We start from the raw sequence: 20,486 nt of genomic DNA, 5'->3' as shown, positions 1-20,486 counted from the left end.
GACGTGACGTCCAAAAGTGAAAGCTCCCTCTCCTGCACAGCACACCCAGTGCCACAGCCAGGCTTCTGCTGGAGCAAAAATCCAGGGAAAATGCACAAAATTAAATCCATATTCAGGCTTGCCGTGGCTGCAAATGCATCTCTGAATTCCCAGCAGCATTTCTAGGGTCACAGCACCTGCGTGGGATTTCTCTTCCAGCTGAAAAGTGTTAACAGTCTAGTCAAAATTGAAAAAATTTAACTCTTTAAAATTGAGAAAGAGACACTATGTCAGGAGTGCAGCATGAGAGCGCCCCCAAAAAAGATGGGAACTGGGGAAATGGAGTCATTGTCCCCCAGGAACTGGGCCCTGCTCAGCCTTTTTCCATTTGCTGCAGTTTGGGATTTTTACCCTGCTGACACCCTGCACCCCAGAGATTATCACTGGAGATGTCAGAGATATCAGCTACGAGATCCAGCCCCTCTGAGGAGGAGCCAACAAGGTGTAGCAACTTAAAATAGAAACTGGACTGAAACTCTCCAGCCTCTGACTCACTCCCAGAGGAAGCCAGGCCGGTGTAAATCACCTGCTGATCCAGAGCCCTGGACCTGACACCTGCTGCTGCAGGAACGGGACTCATCAATCAAAAATTTAAAGAGAATAATTAAAAAAAAAATCAAAAAGGGTGTCCAGGAACTGATGTGCAGCTCCTTCTCCCTGGCTCGGGGGTTTGTGTGAGCCCAAAGGCTGCTGCTGCCACGTTCTGGAGAGATGGAAAGCTCCTGGCTCCTAATTTGAGCCCACAACCAAGAGCCTGAGGTAGCTGAGCTGATTTGGCATAAGGCAGGGACTTGTCCAGGGATCATCTCTCTCTCTGATGGAACAAAATGAAACTGCTGTATTTCACTGGCCCAGCTTCCTTTGGAACCCCCTGAATTTCTGCTTCTTCCTCAGAGAAGCCAATTTCACACACGGCAGCTGCAGAAACACGGAGCTTTCATTTTTAGTGCTTACCTTGTTCTTAAACACGCTCCCTCAGGCAGAACCAGCCCATTCATCATCCTGATGAGAAGAAATACCCAGAATTACTTCTCAAAGTACAAGACAATTCCCACAGGACTGGTAATTTATTAAGCCCGATTTTCTTTATGATGCAATTTTCCTTTCCTGAACTTTGCAAAACTGTTTCACCGCCGTGTTCCAGCCTCTGTTTCCTGCTACCATTGCAAATAATTCCTCCTTTCTGCTGGTTGGTTTCACGTGGTGGTAAAATGATGCTCATTTTGTAGTATCACTCCAGTAGCTGAATAAAATCCTTCAGGGTTATACTGCGAGACAGCAATATCTGAATGCAGTGCTGATTTTGTGCAATAACCTAATAAAACCAGACATTGTTCCAAGGAGCTGTTCTCTTGAATGGATGCCCAGAAACTTCTCAAATTATTAATCTTAAAATACTTTATGTTAAAGAGTAATCTCCTTCCAAATGATGCAGCAGCCTAAACTCCTACATGTTGGGGAGCCAGTGCCAAGCAGTGTAAATTTTCAGGGTTCTGCAACAGCTAAATTGAAAGTATTATTCTGTGCACATGAAATATCAAATACCTGACTTCCTCTCCGAGGAGGAGAACACTTCCTCATGTATTTTAATTTGCTGTGATTACAGTGTTCACAGGAGACAGGAATAATAATAATAATAATACACATTTTGGATCGGTTTTAGTCATCCCACTGCACTCTCTGCGCTGCTCTGCAATTTCCAACAATCCCAAGGAGCTAAGGATGGAGTTTATTATTGCTGAGAGGCGCATGGTTCATGTCCAGTAAATCCCTGGGTCACTAACTGAGCTGTGCACGTCCCCAAAATTAAATGGATGTCAGCACCAAGGGTGAAAACTCAAACACTGCAACCCTGATGGCACAAGAGCTCAGAGGAATTAACCACAGGCATGGCTGTTGCCATGGGTTTTCGGGCACTCTGTGGAATCAGGATCCCAGAATTCTGCACATTCCTCCCCTCAGAGGTTTCTGAGCTCAGCTGCTTTTAGGGGATGAGCCCGTGCTCAGACCCTGCTGTCACACCTTTGATCCAACCCCGTATTTCCCACTCACCCTAAATGCCTGCCTGCCTGTTAGCAGAGAGGACAAGCTCCAGAGGCAGCCAGCGATTTATCATTTGCATTTCAGCACAGCTTTCATATTTGCAGAGTGCTGTGCAAACAGCAATTAGCGCCGGGAGGCAGCGGGGCTGATTAACCCCAGCACGGCTGCTGGGACCCTGCTGCTGCAGTTCCAGCCCTGCCCTGGGACCCCCAGCACCCTCACACTGCCCTGGGAAGGGTCTGCAGGCAGAGCCTCCAATAATCATCCAAATTGGCACCCAAAATTCAGCCAGGTTGGACGCTTTGCACCACCCGATGCTGCTGGAGCTCAGCAGGGCAGGCAGAAACACAACAAAGCTCATTTGACAGGATAGCTCAGTTACCCCCTGATTCTTCCATGTTTTCCCAGGGTTATCAAGAACACAAATATCTTTTGCACATCACAGTCCTTCACCTTATTAAGCTCAGGGCATCTCCTGTGATTTGGTTCTCTTTTGACTCTTTTTTTCCACATCCAAAGCCATGGAGCAGTTTGTCCCAGGGGAGGAACAGCCTCCTGCACACTGGGAACCACGCAGGTCAGACCCAGCACCAAAAGGACTGTCTTTGTTTTCCCTCTTGTCAAAAGAGAGCAGATTTAGATTGGATATTCAGCAGAAATTCCTCCCTGTGAGGGTGGTGAGGCCAGAGAAGCTGTGGCTGCCCCATCCCTGGAAGTGTCCAAGGCCAGGTTGGAGCACTCTGGGATAGTGGAAGGGAGTGGGATGAGATTATTTTTAAGGTCCCTTCCATCCCAAACCAGCCTGGGATTCTATTTTGGCTGACAGCTCCCAACAGAGTCACTTACTCATCACAAAACTTCACACACGAGAGGGATTTGGTGACACAGAGGGAGCCTTTCATTCATCCTGAGCTCTTCCACAAATCATCTCACCCCAGATGCACTCAAAATATTTGACTCTTGAAGCAAAACTCGATAGGATTTGCCAGATCCTCTTCCAGTCAAAGTCAGCATTAACTGCAAGTATTCCTGCAGCAGAGCAGTGTGACCAGCACAAGCGCAATTCCCAGATAAACGTGTTCCCAGGAAGGCCAAGGAGCACGCATGCTCCTGTCTGGGGCTGGCTCAGACATGTCTGAACATGAAAACCAAATCAAAACTCGTTTTCATATTGAAATGGTGTCATCTGGACTCATCCCTGTGCGTTGGTACCAGACAGGAGCTGCCTGCCTGCCCTGAGAGCAGCTCTCTCATCTGCTCTCCCCCTCTCCAGGCACAGGCCAGGATGCTCCAGGGGTAATTCCCGGCTCCTCTCTCCTGCCAGGCTCAGGAACTGCTGCCTGGAGGTGCTGCTTTCCTCCTCTTGGCGACAAAGACAACCTGAGTGATGAGTGCAGAGTTAATGAGATGAGCTGCACCCCATCCCAGGCAGCTCTGCACCCCTGCTCTGCAGATCTTCAGCAAATTAAGCTGACAGAGGACACAGAAATCAGGGGAGGAGGAGTCAGGGCTCATCCTTTCACAGGGACCCTTGGCTGAGGGACACACAGGAGAGGACACAATTCCCAGCCTGATTTCCTGTCACTGCCACTCCAGACTTTGTCTGCAGAGTGGAGCTGATGCTCCCAGCCTCCTCTGCCAGTTCCTCTGATGAAAAGAGCCCCAATCCTAACAGAGATGTTACTTCTCACTCACTAAGGACATTTTAATTTATTTTTTTTTAACCATTATAATAAAAACCTGTGACCTTCCCCAGCTGAGCACAGCAAAAACAGATCCCAGAGATGAGAAGTACAAAACAAAGAGCTGCAGGGAGAAAATCTAAACCCAGCTAACATTTCTATTTAACATTTCAGGGCTGCTCAACACAAAATGCTTCACTAAAACAAGGCTAGGAAACACCGAGGCACATACTGCACTAAAAAATTTGCACTCTTCGTGGCTAGAGGAGCTTTACAAAACATCATCCACGCTATCCTGAGCCATTTCCAAAGCCAGGCAGGCTGAAAATCAGGGAATTCATTGCGAGCCAAGCCCCCAGCCTGCAGCTTTATGGATTTCTTACTGAACTGACTTTATTCCAGAGTGCATGGAGCAGGTGGTTGGACAGGTTCTCAGCAGCACTCAAACCATGCCTGGTGGAAATCACAGTCCAGGCCATTTTCCCAGGGGGAAAGGAGGGGAAAGGTGAGCTTGGATTTTCCTGCAGCACCAGGGGCCTCAAGGTTGAAAATGGGAGGGGAAAACTGCCCGTGGATGGGGCCAGTTCAGGCTGGCACAGCTGGGCACAGCTGGAGGCTCTTCCTCTCTTCACAGCCATGGCAAACACCTGGCTGGGCACCTCTGCCACCTCTCAGGGCACGGGCAGGGAGCTGGCACTGGGAGGGAGCTGGCACTCCAAGGGAAGGGCAGCATGGATCCCTTCAGCTCTGCCTGGAGGGACCCACAGCCCCCAGAACCTCCAGGGAGCTGCTCCATGGGGAAAATGTTTGGCCTTCCAGAGGCAGGGGAGGATTTTCCCTGTGCATTTCTCACTCTCGTGGCACCAGCCCTTTCTCCTCATCCTCATTTTACCTTCAGCTGCTGATGTCCCACCCCAGAGTGTGGCACCTGAGCGGGGCACTGGGTGGAAGGATGCTCTGGCAGTCCCCAGTCCCTCCACGGCTCTGACAAACACGAAACAAGTTTTTCTTGACCCCAAGTATTCTCTGCAGCAGGCCAAGTGCAAGTGCAGGCAGGATTTCACACCGGGCTGTGCAACAAAGCCATGTGATCCTCAAATTCCACAGGGAAAATGCTGTTTGCAAGCTCACATCACAGCCCAGTTGTGCAACACCTTGAACTGTTTCAAGGCCATTTTCTCTGACCCCAGGAGCCTTCTCTGAATTTTGCTCAAGAGCACAAACGTGACCATTGCAGTGACAATGTAATTTCTAGAGGATAGAATTTCTAGAGGGTGGGATTTCAGGAGGAAATGCGAATGAAAAATAAAATACAGATTGTCTGAAATACCTTCTCAGAAGGTAGGAGGAGAGTGAGAGAATGTTTTCTTTCCTTGGAAGCAGCCAACAGAATTCCACTGTGATGATAATGCATGGGAATGAGAAAAATAAAATAAAAACTAAGAAAAAGAAAGAAAAGGAGGAAACAGCCTTCTCTTGAAATTCTTCCACAGATGCCTTCCAAGCTGCCTGCTCTGGGAGCAGCTCCCCAGAATCCACACACTTTCCTGGGCATGCAAAACCACAAAAACAGCTTTAAACCAGCTTAAAAATAGTTTAAACCTCAAAGTGGCTCACTTCCTTGTCCCACTGAGCCCCTGAAAGCCACACTTCCCGACACCCTTCTCAGCTCCTGGCATTCTCACGTTGCTTCCTCCTGCAATCCTGGCAGTGCCAGGGCTGGGGGTGGCAGAGGTGGGGCTGTGCCAGCTCCTGGGAGCCACCAGCCACCCCAGGGCCAGTCCCAGCCTCTGTGAGCCGTGACTAAAGCCCTGCCTGGCTCTGCCAGCAGCTGTTGCAAGCTGTGAGCCAGGATTTTGGCATTCCCAGCTGAAACCCCGGGCACCCGTGGCCTGACAAAGTGACAAGTTCAGCGGGGTGACACGGCAGGACATGGAAGGGGACGGGGCTGGGGTGACCCACATCCAACTGAGTCAGGGTTAATCCCTTTCCAGGTCATGCAGCTGGTAAACATCTGGCTGTGGCACCTCAGCCACCTTGCAGGGGGAATCATCCTGCCAGGCTCGTCCTGCTGAAGCAGCTGGCAATTGTTTGTGCAGTGACATTGGTACGCTGACCTGCTTTCCATCCCCAAAAACACCCCCAAAAACCACAGAAATGAGATTTTATAGCAAATCTTTGCAGACAGTGCTTGGTTTGGTCTGATTGTTTTGTCAATTTTGCAGTCACACTGCTGCACTGGTTTTATTTCCATCCTAAGAGTACCCCCAAAAAGCCACACAACTGAGATTTTATAGCAAATCTCTGCCAAATAATGCTTGGTTTGGTTCAATTGTTTTAGCAATCTTTTGTGCAGCCACACTGCTGCACTGGTTTGCTTTCCATTCCAAAAGCACCCTGAAAAAGCCACAGAACTGAGACTCCCCCAGCAAATCTTTGCCAAATAATGCTTGGTTTGGTTCATTTGGCTTTGGAAATTGTTTCTGCAGCCACATTGCTGCACTGGTTTTATTCCCATCCCAAGAGCACCCCCAAAAAACCACAGAATGGAGATTTCCTAAGCAAATCTCTGCCAAATAATGCTTGGTTTGGTTCGGTTGTTTTGTCAATTGTGCAGTCACATTGCTGCACTGATTTGCTTTTCATACAAAAACATCCCCAAAAAACCACAAAGCCGAGATTTTATTGCAAATCTTTGCCAAATAATGCTTGGTTTGGCAATTGTGCAGTCACATTGCTGCACTGATTTGCTTTCCATCCCAAAAACACCCTCAGAAAGCCACAAAACCGAGATTTTCTAACAAACCTTTGCCAAACAATGCTCAGTTTGGTTCCCCATGAAATCAGGAAGTAATTGTTGCCCACTCAAAGTGATTTTTTGGTGAGAAATGAATGAGGCTCTTCCAGTCTGGAGATGGACAATTTGTTTCCAGACAGCACCAGGGGCTGGGAGCAGCCTGGGCCAGGGGAGGTGTCCCTGCTCATGGCAGGGGGGATGGGAAGAGATTTAAGGTGCCTTTGACCCCAAGGATTCCAGGATCCCGTGGTGCTGGGGTGGCTCAGCACACATCACACATTCCAGGGCTTTTACAAGCCTGGCCACTTCCTCCCTGGGTTTGCAGAGGTGCTTTGGGGTCAACACACCCCTGAAAAATCCCAATTTTCTCTTCCTGTGTGTCCAGCTTCAGCTGCACAGAAGACCAAGCTCACATCCTTGTTTTAACCATCCCATTTTCCTGCTGGCATCCCAAAGAATTCCTGCCTCTGCCACTCAGGAATGAGGCAGGGTGTGTTGTGGAGCAGCAGATTCTGACTGCAAACCACAGTGAGCTCCTTACCCTGCCCATCAGATAGTATTTTAAAAGGGAAAAAAATTCATTATATATAAAATAAAATAAAATAAAATAAAATAAAATAAAATAAAATAAAATATAGAAGATAGAAAACATAACATATTAAATATAAAGTAAAATATATAATGTATTATATATCATATATATTATATGTTATATATTAGATGTTAAACATAATATATACTACATTATATATAATATAGTATAAAATATAGTATATTATATATACTATATACTATACATTCTATATTATTAATATAATATAATATATATAACATAATATAATATAATATAATATAATATAATATAATATAATATAATGTAATATAGTATAATGTAATATAATATATTGCAAGATACAAGTTGTATATTATATGCATTTTATATTTATATATATATATAAAGTATATTATATATAATACTATATATAAACATTTTTTATTTATTTATTTTTTTAACCTGAGAATGATCAAAGCATCAAGACAGCAGCTGTTTGAAGGACTAGAATTTACAAATTCCTATAAATCATGAAATGTTGGGAATATCACCATATTTAAAGGAAGAAGTTCTGTGGTTTTACACTAATTTGCAGTCCTGGCTGCTCCTGACAGCTCCAGGAAGTTACAAGGAGGAAAATCAATTTTCTTTGCTGTTTTTTAAAGCAATATGAATCCAGTAATGGTTTGTATTTAGGAGCATGAGGAAGCAGGAAGATAAAATATTAAGAAGAGTAAAATAGTCCTGGATGCTGTGACTCGCTTGTGATTTGTTTTTCTTCCTCACAGACAGAAAACATCGACAGAAAATTGATTCTCAGTGATATCCCCTGTAAGAAGAAATGTGCAAACTCTGATTTTTGAACTCCCTTTGGGCAGGCAGCACCGAGCTCAGCACGCCCTGGTATATGAATTAAAGACAGCCATAGCTTTTTGATGGCCTACGTGAAAATGTTTGGAATGAGCAGCTTTCAACATCAAAAAGTGGAAATATTTGGAAAAAATAATGGAAAATATGAGCTGTAGAAACTCAAAAACCCTCAGCAAACAAGGGCTGGAGGTGAAAAACCAGCCAGTGCCCCCAGGATTCAGCAGCTCTTTGTCAGAGGATGGGAAGAAATAAAGGCAGTGTGGAAATATATAGAGATGAAATGCTGAATTCCACCTGTGCCATCCCTTTGTGGTGCTCAGAACCCAGCTCAGCTTCAAGAGGCTGAGGGAAAAGCCAAATCCTTCTGGAAAACCCAAACCTGGCCCTGAAATGGCCTCAAGCTGTGGTGGCCAGGTCTGCAGGGACACCGAGTCATCACGGCATTTCTAACGAGGTTAGAGCACGGTTCAGCATTTAAAATGCCAGCCTGAAAGCTGGGAATGCAGCCCTCTGCTCCTCAGCATTTCCTACTCAGCTTTGATTAACAGGAATGGAGAAATTAGGAGGGGAAAAAGCAGAGAAATTGAGGTTTTCATGGGCACCACGTAAAATCCCCCCTGTCAGGAGGTGAATGCTCAGACAAGGAGTGGTTTACAGCCAATGCCCAAATTATCACTGTCCAAATACCACTTAAGCTTGGGCTTAGTTTGGCTCCTGGGAGGTTTTTACAGGTGCTTGGCTCATTGCTTGTGGCCTCTGAATTACGGTTGAACATCTTTGGGTTAAATTAAGGAGAAAAACAGGGAAGGTTCAGCACTTGGCTCTTAGAGGGAAGGGGGATTTCTGCTCTCCACCGAGCAGAAAAACAAGGAAAGAGCAGAACTTTCCTCCTGGGTAGTGGATGGACCCAGAATAAACTTTCAGCCCCTTCCACTTGTTTGACTCTGGAGAGTTCAGGGTTGGTTTTACCCTTGGTCTTGAGGGAGGGCAAACAAACAAACAAAGCCTAGAAAAAACCAAACAAATCTTTTCTCTGTAGAGTCACAGAAGCCCATGATGGTTTGGGTTGGAAAAGACTTCAAATCCCATCCAATCTCACCCCTACCAAGGGCAGGGACACCTTCCCAAGGTGTTCCAAAACCCATCCAACCTGGTCTTGAGCACTTCCAGGGATCCAGGGACAGCCACAGCTTCTCTGTGTCACCCTCCCAGGGAAGAATGTCTTCCCAATATTCCTTCTAAACGTTCTCTCTATGAGCTTGAAGCCACTCCCCCTTGTCCTGTCACTCCGGACCGTCGCAGAAATTCTCCTGCTGCCTCACTTCATGCACGGGAAGGTCACAGTGAGGTCACCCCTGGTCTCTTCTGCGGAAAAAGGCTGAATAATCTTCATTTCTCATCATCCTGCAGCCTCCTCTGGCCTCGCTGCCACAGCTCCCGCTCTGGGGCGGCACTGCGGGGGAGGTGACAGGGATGTGCCGGGACACCGAGGCAGATTCGGGCTCATTTCTGGGAAATTTGGGGAATTTTTCAGGAATTAGCGAAGGAACCGCTGAGCGCAGAGCGTCCTGCGCCCTCTCCCGGCCTGCCCGGGAACTGCAGCCAGCGCGCACCGCTCCGAGAAAAGCAAATTAAAGAAAATTAAAGAAAATTAAAGGGATTTTAAACAAACTTGAGCAAATTTAAGCAAGTTTCAGCAAGATTTGGCATCGATTTACCTCCCTCTCTGCTGCTTCAAGTCCTTCCGCCGCTCATGCTCGTCCTGCTTCATCCAAGACATGTAAAGAACTCGGCAAAGCTCATCAGGCAGAGGCAGTGCATTCTCCTTTCCCCAAAATGCTTTACAAACATTCACACTTTTACTTCGAAACCTGAAGGAATTTGGCAATCTGGGCACTGGGATCAGCTCCTATGAGTTAAGAAATGTGGGCTCCCTATTCTAAATAACATCCAGACATTCTCCTGGCTGTCTTTCCTCACATAGGATCCAAATTGGTCTTAATTCCGGTGAACAAATGTGAGACATAATAATCCAGAAGGGCCACATTGTTTTTCTAGGCTGATCTTTAGGAAGCAGCACAATCCTCACTCATTCTCCCCCCTCAGCAGGGCCCAGCTGTGACTGTTGTGACACACCAGGAACACACGTGACAATCCCAGCCCTCAGGTATGTTCCTCTCAGGACGTGCCACGTCTTGCAGGGCACAGAGCAGGATTTGGTTTTGGAGCAGCCCTTGCCCAGAAATTCAGCCTGGGTTCACATCTGGGGTCTGTTCCTGGGACCTTTTCAGCACAGCCAAGTGACAAAACACAAATTCTGTCGTGACAAGTGACCCCAGCTAACAAGGAGGATTCCAGCTATCCAACCACCTTCTGCTGGTTCATGAAAAACAAAATATTTGTCTTTTTCACAGTGCTCCTCATCCTTGCTTTTTAACTGGCCAAAAAAAAAAAAAAAAGCCCTTCAGCTGACAGACTTAATGGAATTTTGGCCACAGAATTTTAACATCGAATTTGCCCTTTGAACTTGGCAGCTCCACACAGGTGGTTTGCCAGCAGCAAATCCTCTGTAAATCCTGAGCCACAGAAGTGTCCACAGAGACTTTCCCAGCCCGGCTCCTTGGCCTCAGAGCACATCCTTCAGCAGGCAGATGTGTCAGGATAAATACCCTGTGAGGAGCAGGGTTAGCCCGTGCTTTGTTGCCAAACACTTCTCTCATTTGCATTTCTAACGTTCCTCCCCGGGCAAAAGCCTTCATGGTTTATAGAAGGCAAATGTGGAACTGCCCAAATGAGCCAGATAAACGTCCTGAATCACAAACCTTTGCTAAAAAGCACACGGTGGTTGCTTTCATGGATCTGGGAATTGTAGGAAGCACATCCTTGTTCTCCATCCAGCACTGGGTTAGAGATCTCAGTGCCCACTTCAAACCAGTAAAAGGGTGAAATGTGCTGGCTTTCCCATTTTGCAGCCCACTGCTTTTACCCACAGAGCTGATGTCATGTGAGCACATCCCTGGAAGGCATTTCCCCATCTCCAAGGCCACTTCCCATCTCAAATCCCCCAGATTCCAGGCTGAGCAGTCCAGCTGGATGTCAGACATGCTCACATTTCCTCTCCATCACCCTGCTCTGGCTCTGTCCCAGAACAGAGAGGAGGATCTCAGTGCTGGGAATCACACAACACAGGTTCCCTGCACACAGCCAATTCATCCCTGCTCCTACTCACACTGGGAAACCTCCAGCACCCTCAGACGTAGGGAAAGGTTGATATTCCAGAACAAAACCCAGCTCTGAGTACATCAAGCAGCAGAAACTGAACACGAAACCTTTCCAGACCCACTTCTGTGCCTTGCACAACATTCCAGGGTTAAAGAATGCCATGGAAAAAGACCAACACACGTAAACTGTGAAGTGGGAGCAGCTTGAGGAGGTCTGTGAACTCAAATTGCTGCGAACTTGATATGAATATAAATTATACCTGCTCTTGTTGAGGTAATAGATGATGTCCTTTGGATTTTCCCCTCTGCTAACAGCTTCTGTCTGTGATTTGATAAAGTTGGCATTGATTATCTCCATCAACACGTCATATCTCTGACCACAACTTGAGTCATTTGCTGGTGGCACCACACACTATCTCCAATGGATTTTAAGTTTATGGATTGCATAGAATTCAAGACTATAACAGCAAAGAGTAAAGGTTATAATATTAAAGACCAAATACTGTTGATCAGCACATTTTGATGGATGACAGAAAAGTTTCCCCCATATAACATTAAATTACAGAAGATCATTCCCTCTGTTTCCCTCAGCTTTTCATCAGCTCAGCCTCAGAGGTGAAGCAGCAGCTTTACTCCCAAGTGATGGGACCAGCCAGGTACCAGAAGTGTCACAAATCTCATTATCACTCCTACCTGCAAGCTGGTAATTGGTGCAAGACAAACCAAGAACTGTTCAGGTAAATGCCCTGCTGGACAAGCACCAGGAAGTTCACTTCTCCCAGCTCAGCATGAAGGTGGAAAACACACGAAATACAAGGCAAAGATTCAGAGTGAAGTCCAAGCTATGAAGCTTCAAGAGCACCACTCCACTAAATCCCTGCCAGAGCTCAAAAGCAACAGGAATTCAATTTGGAGGAGCCTCAGGCAAAGAGAACATCACCTGGGCAGGTGAGACAGAATGTGCAGAGCCCTCCCTTAGCCCAGGATCCCGAGGGGAGCCAGAGCTGGAAAGCCTCTGGAGGAAACTCCTTGCTTCCAGCAAGATGAATAATACACCTGTTCCCTACTTGTGAGCAAACACTACAAAGGAATAATTAGAACCTATCTGACCTGAAACCCACATGCCCATTACTGTGGTATTTTTCCACCTACTCCAGGTGAAACAGAAGATGGGCTGGACCTGGAAGGGGAGGGGTGGAGTGGCAGCCCAAGATGCTGATTTATAAAGCAGCAGCAAGCAGAGCTCTTTCTCCACAGCCTTGGGACAGGGAGCTGGTCCTGCCTGAAGGATGCCGAGGTGGGAGCAGCATTCCAGCTAACACCTGCTGGCCACAGGAGAGGGACCCACCACCTCGGGGAGCTTCTGCACTCCAGCACTGCTCTGAGCCACCACAGTCCCCAGCTGGGCTTGGGCTTTTCATCCAGAGATTTTTGGCTTTTTGATCCAGAGGCTTTGGCTTGGCTGCTTCCCTCCATCAGGAAAGGAATAAACTCACCAAGATGGTCAAGGTGGGTACAATGCCCAAGGAGCTGCCCCTTGTGTTTCCTCTTAAGTTTTGTTTTGTGAATCTATACTATAAGTACAGGCTAAGTGAAAATTTGAATTAATGCCATACACTATTGAGCATAAACAGTTTGCATTCTTGGGAAGAATTCTTGGATTGGCTGAGCCAAAAATCTGAGCCAAAATTTGAGATTTTATGAAACTCTGGAGGTTAAAGGTTAACATAGGTAGGTCATGCTTACAAGTGAGCAATAGATTTTACTAACTTCATAAATTTTCTTTATCTTTCTCTACCACCTGCTAAGTTTTCCCAGCAGAGAGCTGTTGCCTTTCCTGGTTTCTGTGCTCTATAGGGATTTGAAAAGCTGAACAGATTTTTTGGGCTGGAGAGTTAAAGAGAGGAGGAGGAGGAGGAGGAGGAGGAAGGTGAAGACAAAAAATCCCAATAGATAAAACAGATCGTGAATCTTCAGCATGGCAGAAATAATTCATAGCTTATAACTGGCATGCCCTGTCTCTGGAATGTGCATCACCAAGCAAAATCAAGTGTTTAGGAATAGTATTTCAGTCTGTAAAGTCCTCAAACTGCTCAGCAGCTCTTCGCTTTCCCCTTCATCCAGAGACAATGTCAAGATTTAAATACTCCTTTGGTTACAGGAGAGCTGAGGATAAGATGCTAGTTTTGAGTTCAGAACAGTGTTAAATAACATGATACCCCAATTATTATCTTTTTTTTTTTTTTTTTTAAATTGCTGTTTCCATTATTTGTGCTTTCTTTATGTTATGGAGAGCTCTTCCTTCATTCTGTGAGATCTCTCAGGAAGCCAAGCACTGGTAGAGCCCCTTTGTGCTTTGTCCCACCAGGGAACTTCCAGGGGGGCTCTCCTGAACTTCTGGGGTTTAATCCACAAGGAAACCTCTGGAATGGGGTCACCCAGTGGCTCTCCCAAGGCCTGGCATGTCGTTTCCAGGATAATTTGGAAGCTGGAATGTTATCATTAATCAGCAGCACGGGAGGGAAGTTTGCCCTGCACACTGCAGAGTTAACCCAGGGTTTGGAAACAGCACAACTCCCGAGTTATCACTGAAAGCAAAACATTCCCTGAGGTGCAGCAGCCTCCCTGGGTCAACAGCTCCCTGTGCCCAATATTCCCCTGCCAAAAAGAAGTGTTTTGTTGGCTAAATCCCTGCCAGGTCTGAGCTCTGTGTGGGCAAAAACAGAGCAACTCCTCCTTGGCATTCAGTCTGGTGTTAATTGTAATTAAAATTTGGATCTTGAAGTTATGGATCTGAAAAGCTCCAGGAACAAGCAAGTTCTCAATGGATCATTTCCTCCTCTCCTTTCCTTTCACGAATATTTTGTTTTTCCACTGATCTCTTCTTGGAGCTGATAAATAATCTTCATTGTTGAGGTCCTGGGCAGTATTTTGCTACACTTGTTTCAGATAATAAACTGCTGGAAGTGTTGCACATCCCTAAAGCAATCCCTGTAATTTGCACCTGATGAAGTCCTGACCACAAACACAGTAACACAAACTGGAGGAATGTCTGGATAAGACAGGAAAAAACACCTTCAGTAGCCAGGAGAAAGTGACAGTACAAATTTCTAAGCTGTCTAAAAATGTAAATCTGCAAAATTTTGACTTTTTTGTGGTCTTTTACAGAAAAAGTCCGATGTTTACTCAGTTGAGATCTATGGGACAAAAGATCTGCATAAAACAGAGATTGAAGATGAAGAGGAGAAGGACAAAGACCAAAAAGGCAACAAGAAGAAAAAGAAGGCAGAAGATCTTAAGAAAGAACTGGACCTGGTGAGTGTTGCTGAGCTTCCATTACACATTCCGTGAAATCCAGGGAGTGTCCTGCACTGAAAATCCTGGCACAGGGAAGGATTTGCTTCCTCACCCTCCTGGAGTGTGCCAGAAAATCCCTGTGCAAGATTAATACCTAAAATGAGAGGATGAATCTGGCATAATTGAGCCACCAATGGTACAGAACATTATCTGCCCAAAAAGGAGCCATTCCCCAGATGGAATCACTGCCATCAGTATTTCCTGACAGCTTGCACAGCCAGCCAGGAGTCAGAGGGAGAGGCAGAACCGCGGCATTGTGCTCCAGAGATTCCAGAGCTGAGCAGGTCTCAGCTTTAAACACGGGGGGTTTTACCCAAACCAGCTGCTCTGGCCTTCAAGAAATCTGTGTTTTCCTCCTGGCTCTCCGCTGACCTGCTCTTGGAAATGTTGCTTCCTCTCACACATTCCAGTTTCCCAATCTGGAACATGAGGGTAATTATGCTGACCTCTTTTTGGGATTGCTGTGAGAGCAGCTCAGAGGAGAGGCTATTTACGGGCTGGATGGCATTGCAAAGCTCAAAGAACACCAAAATAAGATATTGATTCCATGATTTTCTCACCCATTCACCCAGCACGTTTCCAAGATCTGCCCAGCAGCAGGTAAATATTTCTGTCTGTGTTGCCTTTGCCACCGGGGCATGTAACTCCACTCCCGTGTTTCTAAAGAGAAACCAAAGCACAGACAGAGAATTGACTCACCCAAGTACCCATGAATCACTCTGAGAAAACAATTGGGAGATCTCTCAAATTCTTGGCTTCTAAATCCCAGTTCAGCACAAGATATAATTAGGCCAATGATACTAAAGAGGTGTCACTGCAGGCCAAGGACAAGAGCTTTGAGATTTCCCTCTCCCACACCCTTTTTACCTGTGCTTAGAACCTGTTGCCTCTTTCCACCAGACTGAGGAGGATAATTCACATTCCCTACCCTGGCAATCAAGGGCAGAGGTTGTTGTCACACACTCTGAGCCCTGCAGCATGCAGACTGAAAATGATTTATCCAAAAGAAGCACAGCCCCTCGTGGCAAGCAACAGAAACATGAACACACCACCCTGTTCTTGTGACAGATTTGCTGGAGGAGGGAGCTATTTACAAAAGCACTCTGCATATCAAAAAGAAAAAATCTCATCTTCCAGTGGAAGATATTTTGCTCATCAATATGCAGATTTATCTAATTAATGAAAGTGGGGTGTCTTACAAGAAGCTTCATCCATGTTCCCAGATCCAGGCAGTCTGGAAATAAAAATTTCCATCAGTCTGATGCTTTGCTCACTGTAATTTCCTGTCTCTCTTGGCATGCAGGATGACCACAGGCTCAGCACCTCGGAGCTGGAGATGAAGTACGGTACCAGCATCGACAAAGTAAGTGCCCAGGGCTTCCTTAAGGAACTGCCTCAGTCAGGTGCCTCTGGCCTCCCCAGAGCTCCCAGGAGCAGGAATTCCATTGTTAGATGTGTGTGGGTGCCTGCATTGATGCTCTCAGTAAAGCCTCAACCAGCAAGCCAGCGAGCACTGCTCTGGATTTAAAGCGGAGTTTCTCTCGAGGCTGAAGAAAGCTGAGCTACTGCTTTGAAATCAAAAATGGGACTCAGGGTTTTGCACCAGGACCTCATTTTTTCTAAAGCTGTTATCTGATCCTTTGATTTCGCCACAATTCACTTTTCACTGTGACAGTTTATAGCCAAAGACTGCATGGATTGAGCTGATTTTGAAGGAAAATCTAGATTTGAAAAACTGAACCTGAGTCCCTTTGACACCTGACATTTGAATATCAAAGCACTGAACGTGGCCAGAACCCAGACAAGAATTTCAAGAACTTCCTGGGCTACTAACACCTTGTGGAAATGCAGAAGCAGCAGCAAAAGAATGTCAGTTTTCCCCTGACTTTCCAAACACTTAGTCCAGGTATATTTGATTGATAACCAACGGAATGGAAACTCCTGATGGATGCGACCCCAAATTCAGTGCTCCAGAAGAAATAAGAAATAGCTCTTTCTCCAGAGCAGATAATTAATAGCAGCCACTCTGAAATCAGGAGGTTTGGAAATCAGAGTTGCAGCTGGTTTGTGACACAAACAACCTTGAAAGAAACATCAGCACAAGCATTTTGTTGTGGTTTCACTGTAAATGTGTGAAAAACCAGCAGCACGTGCATTTTGCTCTGAGCTGGGGTAAAAATCTGTTTGCGATTTCATTGTAAATGTGTGAAAAAACAGCAGCACGTGCATTTTGCTCTGGGCTGGGGTAAAAATCAGTTTGTGATTTCACTGTAAACACGTCACCTCCTTCTGCAGGGTCTCTCGAGTGCAAGAGCAGCAGAGATTTTGGCTCGGGACGGCCCCAACGCGCTCACTCCTCCCAAAGCCACCCCCGAAATCGTGAAGTTCCTCAAGCAGATGATCGGGGGCTTCTCCATCCTCCTGTGGATCGGGGCTGCCTTCTCCTGGATCTCCTTTGGCATCCAGCTGGCGCAGGGGGTGGATTCAGCCTTTGACAACGTGAGTGGATGAGCGCTGGGTCTCGCCATGGCTGGGGAGGTTTAAATACTCCACAGTTACTCAGTAACTCCAAGGAGGCCTCTTGTTCTCACCAGACTCTGCCGCTGCCAAACACTTCTGATAAAAGCTCAAACACCGCGCGCACCACTCGCTGAAAGAGTGCCTGGGCAAAGATTTGATAGCCACTGGGCATAATCGGAATTCTTGAGAATTCTGAGAGCAGGAAAAATGTCTAAAGACTTTAGACTCTGACTTCAGTCAGAGATTAAAGAGTCTCTGACTAATTCCCCTTTGAGTTACACCCTGTTTTTGGGTTTTTTAAAAAAAAATTGTTACACTGTAATTTGTTTGGGATTGTGTCAGCTTAGAGAAGGATTTTAGATTATTAAAACTATTAAAACTTTTTTTATACATACATAAAAAAAAGCGTTAATTGATTGCTTGCAGGCCAACACCTGAAAGTTCTTTTCTTAACCTGTCTTTTAACCTGGCCAACACCACATTTTAAAACAACACAGAACTGATTCATTCTAACAGAGGAATTGCTGAAAACTTGTCTTAAATTAACCAAATTATATCTTTTATTGATCAGCTCTACCTCGGAGTAGTCCTGGCTCTGGTTGTCATCCTCACTGGCATCTTTGCTTATTATCAAGAAGCCAAAAGCACAAACATCATGGCCAGCTTCAGCAAGATGATCCCACAGGTGAGAACCACCAGTGCCTTTCAACTGAGGCCAAAATTCATCCCAATAAAGCATGAGGGAAGCCCAGCAAGCCCAACTTGAATTTATCTCTTGGAAAATGAGCCAGATTAACATCCTGAATCACAAACCATTGGTAAAAAGCACACAGTGGTTGCTTTCATGGATCTGGGAATTGTAGGAAGCACATCCTTGTTCTCCATCCAGCACTGGGTTAGAGATCTCAGTGCCCAATTCAAACCAGTAAAAGGGTGAAATGTGCTGGCTTTCCCATTTTGCAGCCCACTGCTTTTACCCACAGAGCTGATGTCATGTGAGCACATCCCTGGAAGGCATTTCCCCATCTCCAAGGCCACTTCCCATCTCAAATCCCCCAAATTCCAAGCTGAGCAATCCAGCTGGATGTCAGATATGCTCACATTTCCTCTCCATCACCCTGCTCTGGCTCTGTCCCAGAACAGAGAGGAGGATCTCAGTGTAGAGGGTGGCACAGAATTAATTTTTGTCCCATTTCTCTGTTCCAGCAAGCTCTTGTCCTCAGGGATGCCGAGAAGAAGGAGCTGCCAGCAGACCAGCTGGTGGTTGGGGACATCGTGGAGATCAAGGGTGGGGACAGGATCCCTGCAGACATTCGCCTCATCTTCACTCAGGGCTGCAAGGTAAACAGGGCTTGGAAGAGCAAAGGAAAGAGGGAAAACAGAGTGTGGAGCAATTTATCGCATAGGAAGAATTTCTACACAGCCAATATGGGTTATTAGAGCTGTGACTGGACATAATTAATGAAGTCAGAGAGCAGAAGCCTGAATGTGATGCTGAGCTCCTCTAGGACTGACCCCTCTCTCCCTGAACATCCAAGAAGTCCATGCCATGTTCTGGCTCTGCTTTTTGGCAGGACAGGACAGATGCACCAATACATGACTGAGAGTTTCCATTGGAGGAAGATCCTCAAAACTGTGGGGTTTTCTCAGGCTGCTGTTGAAAATCCCACTGACAGACACACAGCATTGGCTGACCTGAATTCCCACAGAAATAGGATCTGTCAGGGACGGCAGCAGCTCAGAAAAGAGGCACTGAGAGATGTTGGTGTCACTGATTATGAATGAAGCTGCCACCTCACCTCCCAGGCTGGACACCACTGTGTACTGCTGACGTTAATCTGGGCATATCTCCGTTTCATTAAAGGTGGACAATTCTTCACTCACAGGGGAGTCAGAGCCTCAGTCCCGCTCCTGTGACTTCACCCACGAGAACCCTCTGGAGACCAGGAACATTGCCTTCTACTCCACCACCTGCGTGGAAGGTGAGCTGATCTTGAAACTGGGCATGGAAATCCCATTTTATCCTCTTTACCTGTTTCTCCACTGGCTCCAGCCACATTTATCATCCTGTGTGCACAGCTTTACATCCTTTTATCTTTTTTTCTAGTTAGTCTTTGGCCTCTATTTAGCATCTTCAGTGGAACTGAACATTTCTAATTTTTATTATTTATCAGTGTACAGAGAGAACGGCCCTGAAAAATGCATCTGCACAGGTGCTGCTTGGTCCTGCTAACGCATTTGAGCAATTCTGCTTTGAGGAACTTCAGAGAGGTTTAATTGCCCACATGAATTTTGACCTGAGCAGATTAACATGTGACCTTGGGGGTGGTCACACTTAGCATTTGTTCCAACACGTTGTGTGGTTACGGCTGCCCCAGTCAATGGATTGATTTGGATTTGAACTGACCGCAGTTTCCTTGCAGTTTTTCCATCCACACCTGTTGGAATGTCAGGCTGCAACTTCCTCTGAGCGTTTGTGTGCCCTGGAGGTGACAGTTTTTGTCCCTGCAGGCACTGCCACAGGCATTGTCATCAACACCGGGGACCGCACCATCATCGGCCGCATCGCCTCCCTCGCCTCGGGCGTGGGCAACGAGAAGACGCCCATCGCCATCGAGATCGAGCACTTCGTGTACCTGGTGGCAGGAGTGGCCATCTCCATCGGGGTCCTCTTCTTCATCATCTCCGTTTCCATGCGCTACAAGATCCTGGACTCCATCATCTTCCTCATCGGCATCATCGTGGCGAACGTGCCCGAGGGGCTGCTGGCCACGGTGACGGTGAGTCTGCGCTGGGGATCTCCACCTCTGGGCTGGGTTGGGTTTGAGGAGGGGTGGGAGGTCTTATTCCAAGGATAAACCCTTCATTTGGGAATTCTGGTGTAACTGAGTCATTCATCTCAAACCTAGCTGGGGTTTAAGTTCAAGTGCTGCTCTGCCTTGATGGCTGCCAAGTACAATGACGTGACTCATTTCCCCACCACCCACTCCCACTTGGAAGTGGGGACGTTGTACCCTGAAAGTCACATGAAAACTCCACTTATTACCAGTTGTCCAGCACTAAAATCCCTGCCTGAGGAGCAGCACACCTGCTAAGCATGCTCCAAAGCACCCCAGGAGCAAACAATGAAGGGAATCATTGCAGGATTCATGGAGATGGTGACCAGCAGCTCCCTGCCTTTTGCAGGTTCTTCCATCTCAAACAGCCTTTTGATTGATAAGACATCTTTATTTCTATCAGCTGGCAGCAGGAAATCTACCTGTGCTAGTTACAGCCAAACCTCAGATTCTAATCTAAAAAAGGGATAAAAAAAATGCACAGCAGCCAATAAAAATGAAAAATTTAAAATATCCTCTTACAAACCCCACCAAAGATCTACCAGGGGAATGCAATCTCGTTACACC

The 20,486-nt window shown here is 46.4% G+C and overlaps 1 protein-coding gene and 1 long non-coding RNA gene across 4 annotated transcripts in view; one reads left to right on the top strand and one right to left on the bottom strand.

The window, feature by feature from the left end:
- The window catches only part of LOC135285483 (uncharacterized), a 25,292-nt gene extending 8,380 nt beyond the window's left edge, over positions 1 to 16,912 (bottom strand). For both annotated transcript variants that reach the window (XR_010350299.1, XR_010350300.1), the window contains exons 1-3: positions 15,430 to 16,912; positions 15,123 to 15,222; positions 994 to 1,041 (exon numbers count right to left, since the gene is read on the bottom strand). This is a non-coding gene — a long non-coding RNA (uncharacterized LOC135285483). The remainder of the gene's footprint in view (positions 1 to 993; positions 1,042 to 15,122; positions 15,223 to 15,429) is intronic.
- LOC135285479 (potassium-transporting ATPase alpha chain 2) overlaps positions 12,382 to 20,486 on the top strand; it is a 20,899-nt gene continuing 12,794 nt past the window's right edge. The window contains exons 1-8 of one of the 2 annotated variants that reach the window (XM_064397791.1): positions 12,382 to 12,714; positions 14,374 to 14,520; positions 15,866 to 15,925; positions 16,858 to 17,061; positions 17,654 to 17,767; positions 18,289 to 18,423; positions 18,947 to 19,064; positions 19,594 to 19,862. In XM_064397791.1, the coding sequence (XP_064253861.1) occupies positions 12,706 to 12,714; positions 14,374 to 14,520; positions 15,866 to 15,925; positions 16,858 to 17,061; positions 17,654 to 17,767; positions 18,289 to 18,423; positions 18,947 to 19,064; positions 19,594 to 19,862 (1,056 nt within the window). In that variant the 5' untranslated portion in view covers positions 12,382 to 12,705. Of the gene's footprint in view, positions 12,715 to 14,373; positions 14,521 to 15,865; positions 15,926 to 16,339; positions 16,469 to 16,857; positions 17,062 to 17,653; positions 17,768 to 18,288; positions 18,424 to 18,946; positions 19,065 to 19,593; positions 19,863 to 20,486 lie in introns of those variants that run through there. The other variant, XM_064397792.1, reaches the window with a different exon arrangement.

This window comes from Passer domesticus, chromosome 23 (assembly GCF_036417665.1).
Source record: "Passer domesticus isolate bPasDom1 chromosome 23, bPasDom1.hap1, whole genome shotgun sequence".
Lineage (NCBI taxonomy): Eukaryota > Metazoa > Chordata > Aves > Passeriformes > Passeridae > Passer > Passer domesticus.
This window is presented reverse-complemented; position numbering and strand designations above follow the sequence as displayed.